Raw genomic sequence first — 12672 nt, forward strand, 5'->3', positions numbered from 1 at the left:
AGCTCCAAAAACAGAACTAAGCAATGAAGAGCCAACCTATCAGATGTAGAGTTCATAACACTGGCAATTAGGATGCTCACAAAAGTGGTTGAGTATGGTTGAAAGACAGAAGTAAAGGCTACGCAGAGTGCAATAAAGAGAAATATACAGGAAAGGGAAGGAAACCAGGACTCAAATCAACAATTTGGACCAGAAAGAAGAAAGAAACATTCAACTAGAACATAATAAAAAAACAAGAATTCAAAAGAATGAGGAGAGGCTTAGGAACCTCCAGGACAACTTTAAATGTTCCAACATCTGAATCACAGGGATACCAGAAGAAGAGAAAAAGCAAGAAATTGAAAACTTACTTGAAAAACCAATGAAGGAGAACTTCCCCAATCTGGCAAAGGAAATAGACTTCCAGAAGTACACAAAGTTCTGAGAGTCCCAAATTACTTGAACCCAAAGAAGCACATACCAATGTACATCATAATTACATTACCCAAAATTAAAGATAAGGAAAATCATAAAAGCGGCAAAAGAAAAGGAGACAGAAACAGGAACTAAGCAAACAACAAGAACAGGAACAGAATCACAGAGATGGAGATTACACGGAAGGTTATCAACGGGGATGCAGAGAAGGGAGAATGGGGAAAAAGGTACAGGGAATAAGAATCATAAACAGTAGGTAGAAAATAATAGATAAGGGGAGTTTAAGAATAGTATAGGAAATGAAGAAGCCAAGGTACTTCCATGTATGACCAATGAACATGAACTAAGCCAAGGTAGAATGCTGGTGGGAAGGGGGTGCAGGGCAGAGGGGAATAAAGGGTAGAAAAATATGGGACAACTGTAATAGCATAATCGATAAAATATATTTTAAAAATAAGTATATAAAATTTAGTACTAGGTTCAGTTTAAGGATGAACAAATTCATCTTGTCCCTTTAGTTTTGGGTTAAAGGTTTGTTTCAAGACTGCATTTTTAACATTGTGTCAATGATCCAGACAGGGGACAGTAACGGGGGTGGTAGTAGAGGAAATTGGGACAACTGTCAGAGAACAATTTAAAAAAATTTTTTAAAATAAAGATCCAGACAGACCTGAGTTCAAGGACCTGACTACCAATAGTTTTGATGGCCTCTAGGGAAGGTCACACCTAGGCTTCAGTTTTATTTTTTTTTAATCTATAGAATAAAGAAATGCTTATCCCGAAATGACCAGTTACCTCACAGGCTATAAGGATCAAATGAGATCACACAAGCCAAAACACTTTGAAAACAAGAAAGCACTGACCATTAAAATGTAAGACACTAGTATTTGTAACAGTTAAGCGAGAGCTCAGTGCTGCTGCCAGGTAACTGGCAGAAACAAGGTGCCGGGCTGAATAAAACAAGGTGGCTTGTTCTGAGAGGCTACACCTGGGCACTGTGACCCACATAGAGCTTTTAGATGTCTATGAGCCAAACATAGTGCTGCTTCCAGATTGTGCTCAGGCTGAAGCTCTCAGTTCACTGTGTTCCCCAAATGCCTGGAGAGCAGCTCAGAGTATTTACTCCCTTTCCAAAATAGTCATTGAGGCAAGAAGTAGGTGCCACCAAAAAAAAAAAAAAAAGTGTGTATATATAAAATATATATATTTATATATAAATCTTTTATATCTAAATAATTATATATTTAATAAAAATATAATTCAAATAAATTTATTTGTTTATATAAATCATATATCTATCCCCCACCCACCCCAGTGGAGCAACTATATCATCATCAGCTGCCCCAGGGATGAAATGACTAAACTTGTCTGTTTCCAGCAAGTACTGGGAAACAGCGGCCAGATGATGAACAGTAAGGTTTTGAGCTGCTTCCCTGCAGCCTCTAGACTCTTCATTGGTATGTTCATCATCAATCTAAAAATGCTTTTAAAGACACCCAACCCTCTGATACTCCCATCCCCTTGAAAAGTCTGGGTTTTCATTTTTATCACTGACTTACCTTTGTAACAGCAGTCTGCCAACCCTGAAGAAATTCAGGTCTATTTTTTTCTCTGGCTTCAGTCAGCAAATACTTTTTTATATTCTGGTTGAAAAGAAACCAAAACATAGATGCTATGGTCCATGATTTGGTGAAAAATGGAACCTGCCCACAGCAGATAGAAGCAAAAGAGGATACTATGGCCCCACCGTTGGGCAGAATATGCATGAACAAGTTTGAGGCTGGAACTTTACTTCAGACCTTTTATTTTGTAACACTAAGGACTCTAACCCTCTGTACTCAGGTGCGCACTTAGACTGTGGACACCAATATATGTTGTAATAAGAACCTTTTATGAGATGGTTGGCTTTTTTCAGCACTCGGTTAACCCACTGTACCTGATACTTAAAAATTACTCATGCTCAACAGAGGGAAGGAACTCATGGCAGAAATCATTAATAGCTGAAACTAAATGAAACACATTCCTGTTTCCATACTTTTGAGAACTACAGGTAAAGGTATTATTCAATTTGTTGAAGTATAATTAAACCCATTCTAAACACTAAATAGAGGCAGATCCATCGCTGAAATTTCTACTTAAATGAAGCCTACCAAAGTTTCAAATTTTCCCTTATGCCCTCAACCTCATCATGCCTATCTTTCTCTGATACCTCTTCTAAGAGTGAAATCAGAAGTTACAGGAGATAAATCAATCCTTCCGAAAGGAAGAGTAGAAGCATGTGTGTGTATGTTTATGTGTGTATATATACATGCATGTATGTATTTTATTTCCATTAAGTGTTATACTGTAATATTCCTGCAACTTGCTTTTTTAAACTTAGTATGTCTTTGAGATCTTCCCATTTTAGAATACAGACATCTATATTCTTATTAACTGCTTTGGTCAGTTTACCAGTGTGATTATACCACAGTATACGTATTTAACTAATCTGTCGGCAGAGCTAAATTTAGGCTGTTTTGATTTTTCACTATTATCAATAATGCTGCAATGAAAATCCTGGTGCGTGCCCCATCCTTATGTGCAAATACATTTCTATGGACTAGACACCAAGAAATGGAATGGGTAAGCAATAATTTACAAGGCACTTAGAAATGATTAGAATTGCAATTGTTCAAGTACACATTCCACCAGAAAATATGAGAATGTCTTGTTTCGTTTTACCTACATAAACAACTGAATACCACTAAACTTTTCCTAATACAACAGGCAAAATAAACGGAACCGTATTTGCATTTCCTGTATCTCTGGTGAGGCCAAGCAAGCATCTCTCATGTGTTTAATGATTAAATGCATTTTTCCTAAAAATTACTCATTTTATTAGATACTTCTTTTTCTTATTTACTTGTAGGAACTCTTTATATATTCTGGATAGTGTCTATTATATAGGTTACAAACATTTTTTTCAAGTCTATCCCCTGTCTTTTTACTTTATGACATACAGAAGTTTTAAATTATGATACATTATTATTTATCAATCTGTTCCTTTATGTCTTTTGCTTTTTTTTTTCTGGTTCTGTGTAAGAATGCCTTCCCTACTCTAAGAATTTAACATCTTCTATATTATATTCTAACTTTTGTAGGTTTGTGTTTTACATTTAGGTCATTATTCTGTCTGGAATTTCTCTTTATAAATAGTATGAAGTAAGGATCTATATTTTACTTTTCAAGTAGACAGTTAATTTTCCCAATGACATATATTGAAGAGCCTGTTCCTTCCTAACTTTATCATATACTAAGTTTCCACCTATACATGAGTTGTTTCTAGATTCTCTATGCTGTATCACCAATCTATTTGTCTATTCCTAAATAAATATAAACATAGTTTTTAGTTATTAAAACTTCATGATATGGCCCTGGCTGGTGTAGCTCAGTGGATTGAGCACAGGCCTGTGAACCAGAGGATTGCAGTTCAATTCCTAGTCAGGGCACATGCCTGGGTTGCAGGCCAGTTCCCAGCAGGGGACTCACGAGAGGCAACCATACATTGATGTTCTCTCCCTCTCTCCTTCCCTTCCCCTCTAAAGATAAATAAATAAAATCTTAAAAAAAAAACCACTTTATGATATGGTTTGACACCTAGCAGACCAAGTATTCCATCTTTCACTGATCTACTTCAAAACTATTTTAGTTGTTCATGCGCATGAATTTTATGATGAGCTGACCACGTTTCATTCAAAAACCTGATGGAAAACTAATTAGGACAGAAATTGGTATATATTAGTTTGGGAAGAATTGATCACTTTCTAATACTGAGTGTGTCCATCTTCCCATCTGTTCAGATTTCCTTCAAATATTTTAGTTTTTATCTTTAAAAACTTCCACATTTTTTGCTAGAGTATATTTCTGAAAATTCTGTGTCTTTGTTACTTTTGAAAATGAAATCTTTCTCTGTTCAGTTACAATTTCTAATTGGTTCTTACCAGTGCAGAAAAATTAAGAAACCTACTGAATTTTCTTGCTTTATATCCCACCACCTCATTGAAAGCTCATATTTGCCAGCTGATTCTCTTGGTTATAATTCAGTCTACAGAATTATCTTGAAGATACAAGCAAATTTCAGCTCTAAGAGAAACCAAGGAAAATTACTTCTATCCACATTCGAAATAAAGTGTTAACAGAAAGGCACAATAAAATCTGATAAAACCCAAATAAGGAATGTGTCTCAGAGAGGGATCCAGACTATAGACATACACCTGCTCCCACCTGGATAGTCCTCTCTCTAGTAGTCCTTTTCTCTGCAAACATTTCAGTGGGTGTTTATGTCAGAAATTGATCCCCTTGGTATTGACTTATGCTACTGTATCTAGAGCCAAGAAAATATTTGGTCAATCACAAGATATATATAAAAAAATAGGCAGCATATTAACTTACCTCTACACAAAATTTAAAATGAATGCCTTGGGAATCATAAAATGAAATAATTCGGTTAGAGAGTGTCACAGTAATGAGAGACCAGTGGACTTCCAGGTGAATAGGAATCAACAGAAGACTCTTTTTAAACAGATCCACCTAATCAAGACAAGAAAAAGAAATGCAGCCATCACCACGGGCTATCCAAATCAACAATAATGAACAGTAGCTTCATTTCTTGACCTTTGACCTGCCCAAGTCATAAAACTGGGAAGTGGTGAAGCCAGAATTTGAAGCCAGGTCTTAGTCTGAAGTCCACGTAACTACCAAGCTATAATACACAATAAGTAAACTGATGACACAGAGCCCTGGCTGGTGTAGCTCAGTAGATTGAGCACTGGCCTGCAGATCTAAAGGTTGCCAGCTTGGTTCCTGGTCAGGGCACGTGTCTGGGTTGCAGGCTGGGTCACTGGTTGGAGGTGTGCGACAGGCACCCAACTGATGTTTCTCTCCCTCCTTTCCCCTCTCTCTAAAAATAAATAAATAAATAATTTGGTGGTGGGGAGAAAGGAGGCCAGTTCTACATTTTGCTTTGCCAATGAAGGACACACAGCTCCAGCATAAATAGGGAGGATTCTCAAAGTCCTTTTAACCCTTTAGCTTGTCACAACTCTACAAGTAATAACATTACCATAATCCAGAAAAACCTAAGAGCACACCATAACAAACATCACTGCACAAATTGTTGTGCCTACCTTCATGTGCTTCCCAGTATTACCTACAGAGCTTACTGAACCATATGCTTCTGGGATACTGTAGTTTTGAAAACATGAAGAGAAATAACAGTACACCAAGTGCAATGCAGAAATTGGTTTCAGCTGTATACTAGAGTTTCCAATGGAAACACACTTCCAATGCCTTTGTCTGCCAACCAACATTCTCAGGTGTAGAAGTAACCAGAATTTTATCTTTCAATCCATGCTCAGTCCTATACTCTTCCACTGAACAGGCTTAAATAAAAGGCTATACACAAACATTGCTCTTAAAAAAGAAAGAAAGAAAAGAAAACTGATGACACAGAAAGCACCACTTTCCATTCAAATTGCTAAACCTGTGCTTATCAACTGTCAAATATGACTTGGCCCCTTATTTTATGCTTAACTAATTTTCTTGTGTACATATTTGACTGAAACTCAATTCTTATTAGAAAAGCACCATGGTATTAGAAAAGAGGGCTATAAAGCTTTTGTCTTTCTACAAACTCAATTTAGTAGTTAAGATTATGGGCTCTTAAGTGTCTGGTCAAGTTCAAATTGTGGCTCTTGCATTTATCAGCCAGATGACTCTGGCAATTTTCACAGCTGTGTTTCAATTTACACCATATGAAATACAGACAACAAAAGTACCTACCTTACGACGTTTTTGAGAGTGATAATCCAGTAAATCTTAGCTATTATCATTGTTAATAGCTGAGGATGAATAGTATCCCTGATAATACCCTACGTACCCTTTACATCCTAATGCATCCTTTATATCATGATATAATATCCTTTACAATATAGAAATATTTGCAATTCCACTCAATTCTAGTTATGGATGACAAAGTAGTAGGTGTTTAATAAACTACAAATTTGTAAAAAAAAAGTTAATAAATTTATTTTCTTCAGGTACTTTAATTTTTTTAAAGGGTTTCTTTTATTTATTTATTTATTTGCTTGCTTGCTTACTTACTTATTTATTTTTAAAGAGAGGGAAGAGAGAAAGAGGGAGAGAAACATCCATGTGTGAGAAATGTATCAGTTGGTTGACTCCTGCACTCCCCCAGCTGGGGACCTGGCCTGCAGCCCAGGCATGGGCCCTGACTGTGACTCAAGCCAGCAACCTTCTGGTTTGCAGGGTGGTGCTCAACCCACTAAGCCACACCAGCCAGGACTTCTTCAGGTACATTTAAAGATAATTTTAGAGATTCCTTTGGTTAAAAAATTACAAGTCTAGTTTAAAATAGCTGAATGTTCTCAAGGCTTTCTTGCTTTCTAATACTCAGATAAGGTCCTGTTCTAGAACACATAATACATGACCTTGGAGCAAGCATTTTAGCACTTCTGTTTTTCAGTTTCTGTATCCATAAACCTGGGAGATGGAGAGAAAGAAATATTCGAAAGGACTGACAATTGGTTCTTTCCAGCTCAAAAATTCTGAGTATCTAAAACAAGAAATCATGCTTAAAATACAGTATTAAATGACAACAAATTTATATTCTTCTCAAAAAGAAACATTTTGGGATGAGCATACAGACATGCTGTGAGCTGTCTGTGGAGAAGGGTAACCTCTAGAAGCTGAGGACCTCAGTCATGCCATGACATACTGAATTCTGCCACCAACCTGAAAGAGCTTGGAAGGTGAGAATGCAGTCTGGCTGAATCCTTGAGTGCAGGCTACTGAGAACCTGAGCAGATGACCCAGTTAAGCCATACCTCAATTCCTGACCATGGAAACTGTGAGATAATCAATAACGGAAACATCTCAGCATATGAATCTGGGAAACAGGTGAATGAGAGCAGTTCTGCAGGTCAGCTGATTGCAGATTGGAGAATGTATTCCTAGCCAGGAGGTCTGGAGAGTGGTATGGCATGTTCTCTGAGGTTCCCAAAGCATTCCTAAATACTCTGAGTTGGGCGACCACCCAAACAGAAAAGGAAGGGCCAGAAATTAAGACCCTCCGGAAATTTTCTGGACCAAGCTGAACCTTTCAAACACTGAATTATACAACTTGAGAAGCTCTAAAAACTGGACCACCAAGGTTCCTGATGTCCTTAACACTATGGTTGGAGAATCTAACTAGAATCTCTTTACAAGCCTTTAATGATTAAAAAATAAGAAGATTTGCCCTGGCTGGTGTGGCCCAGCGGACTGAGCGCTACCAGCCTATGAAATTAAAGGTCACTGGTTGGATTTCCAGTCAGGGCACATGCCTGGGTTGTGGGCTATGTTCCCAGTGGGGGCATGTGAGAGGCAACCACACATTTGATGCTTCTTTCCCTTTCTTTCTCCTTCCCTTCCCCTCTCTCTAAAAATAAATTAATAAAATTAAAAAAATAAGATTTATGGAAAACAGTATGGAGATTCCTCAACATATTAAGAAAACTACCATATGATCCAGCTATGCCACTACTGGGTATGAACCCCCATGTTTAATTGCAACATTATTTACAATAGCCAAGATATGGAAACAACCTGAGTTTCTATCAGTGGATGAACTTATCTGATAAAGGTGTGATGTATACAGAAAGAATAAAATCTTGCCTCTTGCAACATGAATGGCTCTAGAGGGTATTATGCTAAGTGAAGTCAGTCAGATGGAAAAAGAAAATACCACATGATTTCATTTAAATGTGGAAACTAAAATAAAACACTTAACAAACAAATAATACCAATCTCATAGATACTGAGAACAGATTGGTGATCACCAGATGGGAAAAAGGTTGAGGGGTGGGCAGTATGAGTGAAGGTATCAATTATGTGGTGATGTAACTAGACTTTGGGTAGTGATCACTTTGTAGTATACACAAACCTCATTATATTGCAGACCTGAAACTTATATAATTTTATATATCCATTTTACTTCAGTAAAAAGGTGAGTTAAAAAAATTTTAATTATAAAAACATTTTAAAAATAAAATTAGAAAACACAAATAAAAAGATACGCTTAGTTGTATCTTTCCAGATCTTTTCCTTTTAAATTATTTATTTATTTATTCATTCATTCATTCATTTTAGAAAGAGGAAGGAAGGGAGAAAGTGGGAAAAAGAAATATCAGGAGACTTCCGCCAAGATGGAGGCATAGGTGGATGTGCCGTGCCTTCTCACACAACCAAAATTAGAGAAAACTAAATATTAGCAACAGAAAACACAGCCAGAACACAGAAAATTGAACTTTTCGGAAGTCCGTTAACAACAAATTCTTCAGCCTGACCGGTAAGGGGCGAAACCAGCGGCTGGCGGAGCAGGGTTGCACAGGAGGACTCGGCCAGACACACTCAGGTCCGCGGAACCCAGGCGCAGGGTCAGACCTAGTGAGCGACCCAGCGAGCAACCAGGCGAGCGACCGAGGGGGAGACAGCCGGGCCCGGGGCTGCGTGTTGACTGAGGTCGCGCATTTGTGCGAGGGTGGACAGGCGAGGGAGTGGGCGGTTGGACCGGGCCGGCAGGTCCCCACGGCAGGCAAGCGGCAGTGGAGGGCGCTGCCATTTCCCTGCTCTGACCCTACCTCCACATACAGCGTCATAACCCAGCGACTCTGAGTGGCCCGGCCCAGGTGAACCACCTAAGGCACTGCTCCTCCACACCCAGCTGTGAGAAGCGGCAGAGGGGGTCGCCATTTCCCCGCTCCGGGCCACGCCCCCCACATACAGCGTCACAACCCAGAGACCTGGGAATCCAAGGCGCCGCTTCTCCCATTTAAAGGGCCCGAACAGACCAAGAATGGCACAGGAGGATCTCAGAGCCCCAGAGCCAATAAATCTAAGCGATGAAGAAATAGCAAAACTCACAGACGCACAGTTTAAAACACTGGTGATCAGGATCCTCACAGAACTGGTTGATTATACCGACAAATTAGACAAACATATGAAGGCAAAACTAATTGAAATGAATGGAATTGCACAGGACACCAATAGCAATGAAAAGGAAACTGGGACTCAAATCAATGGAGTGGACCAGAAGAAAGCAAATAATGGCCAAACAGAAAAGAGTCAAGAAGCAAGAATTCAAAGAAATGAGGAGAGTCTTAGGAACCTCCAGGACATCTTTAAACGCTCCAACATCCGAATTATAGGGGTACCAAAAGGGGGAAAGGCACAGCCACCAGTGGAAAACTTATTTGAACAAATAATAAAGGAGTATTTCCCCAATCTGGCAAAGGAAATAGACTTCCAGGAAATCCAGGAAGCTCAGAGAGTACCAAAGAAGTTGGACCCAAGAAGGAACACACCAAGGCACATCGTAATTACATTAGCCAAGATTAAAATGAAGGAGAGAATCCTAGAAGCAGCAAGAGCTAAGGGGACAGTCACCTACAAAGGAGTCCCCATCAGACTGTCAGCAGATTTCTCAAAAGAGACCTTCCAGGCAAGAAGGGGCTGGAAAGAGGTATTCCAAGTCATGAAATCTAAAGACCTACAACCAAGATTGCTCTATCCAGCAAAACTTTCATTTAAAATGGAAGGACAGATAAGGTGCTTCTCAGATAAGATCAAATTCAAGGAGTTCATCATCACCAAGCCCTTATTATATGAAATGTTAAAGGGACTTATCTAAGAAAAAGAAGTTAAAGAAACATGAACAGTGAAAGGACAACAAACTCACAGTTATTAACAACCACACCTAAAACGAAAGCAAACTAAAAGGACAGCTAGATCAGGAGTGGAAACATAGAAATGAAGATCTCAAGGAGGGTTAGCAACAGGGAGTGGGAGGAGGAGAAGGGGGGAGAAGGTACAGAAAATAAGTAGCATAGACAGTAGATAGAAAATAGAAGGGGGCAAGAATAGCATGGGAAATATAGAATCTAAAGGACTTGAGACACATGGTCATAAACTAAAGGGGGGGTGATGGTGGGGATGGGGGGTAGGGTGGAGGGGAATAAAGGGGGAATAGAACAACTGTAACAGCATAATCAATAAAAAAATTTAAAAAAAAAAAGAAATATCAATTTGAGAGATAAAAACTTCTCGTATACACCTGACTGAGACCAAACCTGCAACCCAGGCACGTGCCCTGGCCAAGAATTGAACCAGCAACCTTTCACTTTGCCTCACAACACCAACTAAGCCACAATGGTCAGGGCTATTTTTTTTTAATATATTAATTTTTATGCATACATACAGACATAACTTTATATATATATGAGGTCTGTGTGGAAAAAGTACAGCTATTGTTAATATATGAAAATGGTTTGTGCAACATCAATGTAACCTGGCAGCCAAGGAGAGTGGACTGGAATGAATATGCATGAACAATGACAACTTCACTATGCTAGTCAGTGGGTGCAGTGATGCCACTGAGTGGGCACGTGTACTGTGTGGCCATCGCATTAAAAAATGACTGAGCGAATAGAGCAATGAATCTGCATCAAATTTTGCATTAAGCTCAAATGTTCCTCCAGAAACTATTTGGATGACTCTGATGGCTGCAGCTACGGGTGACTGGAGATTGGCAGCTTCAACACAAAAAACTGCCTGCTCGTACATCACGTCCTGTGCAGAGTTTTTTTGGCAAAACATCAAATCACCCAGGTGACTCAGCCTCCTTATGGCCCAGAACTGGTGCCCTCTAACCTCTGGCTTTTCCCAAAACTAAAATCATCTTTGAAAGGAAAGAAAATTCAGACTGTTGATGAGATTCAGGAAAATACAATGGGGCAGTTGATGGCAACTGGGAGAACTGTGTGAGGTCCCAAGGTGCCTACTTTGAAGGGAACTGAGGCAGCATTGTCCTATGTACAATGTTTCTTATATCTTCTTTAATGTCTCTTTTTCATATTACAGGGCTGGATATTTTCTGGACAGACCTCATAATTAAGAAATTATGTGAGAACTATATATATTCTTCCTAAAAGACACTCACTTCAGAACAAAAGACATACACTAAGAAGTGACAAGAAAAAGTATTTCATGGAAGTGAAAATAAAAAGAAAGTTGGGGTAGCAAATCTAGTATCAGACAAAATAAACTTTAAAACAAAGACTGTAAGAAGAAGAGAAAGAAGGGCACACCAACAAGAAGTTACAACACTTGTAAACATCAATGCACTCAACATACTCAACACAGGAACACCTCAACACGTAAAGCAAAATATTAGCTGACATAAAAGGAAAGACTGACAGTAGTATAATAATACTCATAGTAGGGGACTTAAATACCTCACCTACAACAATGGACAGAAATAACATGGAAACATCGGCTTTAAATGACACATTATACAACATGGAATTAATAAATACACAGACTATTCTATCCCAAAACAACAGAATATACATTCTTTTCAAGTGCACATGGAGGAGGACTCCCCAGCATAGATCACCTTATACCACAAAAATTTTAAGACATTTAAGAAGACTGAAATCACATCAAGTATTGTTTTCAAACATAATGCTACGGATCTAAATAATAATTACAAGATGAAAACTGGAAAAAAAGGAACACTAATATTTGGAGGCTAAAAAAACATGCTGTTAAACAACCAATGGGTAAAAGAAGAAATTAAAGAGGAAATAAAAAAATCTATCTTGCTCTGGCTGGTGTGGCTCAGTGGATTGAGTGGCGGTCTGCAAACCAAAGGGTCGCTGGTTTGATGCCCAGTCAGGACACAGGCCTGGTCCCCAGCAGGGAGCACACGTGAAAGGCAACTACACCTTGATGTTTCCCTCTTTCCCCCTCCCTTCTTCTCTCTCTAAAAATAGCTAAATAAAACCTTTCAAAAAAAGAATCTTATTTAAAAAAATTTTCTTGAGACAAATGAAAATGGAAACACTTTCCAAAATCTATGGAACACAGCAAAGACAGTTCAAAGAGGGAAGTTTACAGTGATACAAGGCCTACCTCAAGAAACAAACAAAACACCTCTCAAACAATTTAACCTTACACTAAAGGAACTAGAAAATGAGCAAACAAAGCCCAAAGTAAGTGGGATAATGGAAATAATAAAGATCAGGATGGAAATTAATAAAATAGAAACTTCAACAACAACAGAAAAGATTAATGAAGTAAATACTAGTACCTTATTTTGCCATGTATGACGTGCATTTTTTTGCCCAAATTTTTTAGGAAAAAATAAGGATGTGCATTATA

The 12672-nt window shown here is 38.5% G+C and overlaps 1 protein-coding gene across 9 annotated transcripts in view; it reads right to left on the bottom strand.

The window, feature by feature from the left end:
- SENP5 (SUMO specific peptidase 5) overlaps window positions 1–12672 on the bottom strand; it is a 77349-nt gene that overhangs the window by 5843 nt on the left and 58834 nt on the right. For 7 of the 9 annotated variants that reach the window (XM_037147395.2, XM_037147396.2, XM_053672827.1 and 4 more), the window contains 2 exons: window positions 4846–4983; window positions 1974–2057 (listed from right to left, as the gene is read on the bottom strand). The exons of 1 other annotated variant lie outside the window; for it this stretch is intronic. In XM_037147395.2, coding sequence (XP_037003290.2) covers window positions 1974–2057; window positions 4846–4983 — 222 coding nt within the window. The remainder of the gene's footprint in view (window positions 1–1973; window positions 2058–4845; window positions 4984–12672) is intronic. One more of the 9 variants, XM_053672829.1, reaches the window with a different exon arrangement.

The sequence above is a fragment of the Artibeus jamaicensis genome, unplaced genomic scaffold, assembly GCF_021234435.1.
Source record: "Artibeus jamaicensis isolate MK-2021 breed Jamaican fruit bat unplaced genomic scaffold, CSHL_Jam_final contig_793, whole genome shotgun sequence".
Classification (NCBI taxonomy): Eukaryota; Metazoa; Chordata; class Mammalia; order Chiroptera; family Phyllostomidae; genus Artibeus; species Artibeus jamaicensis.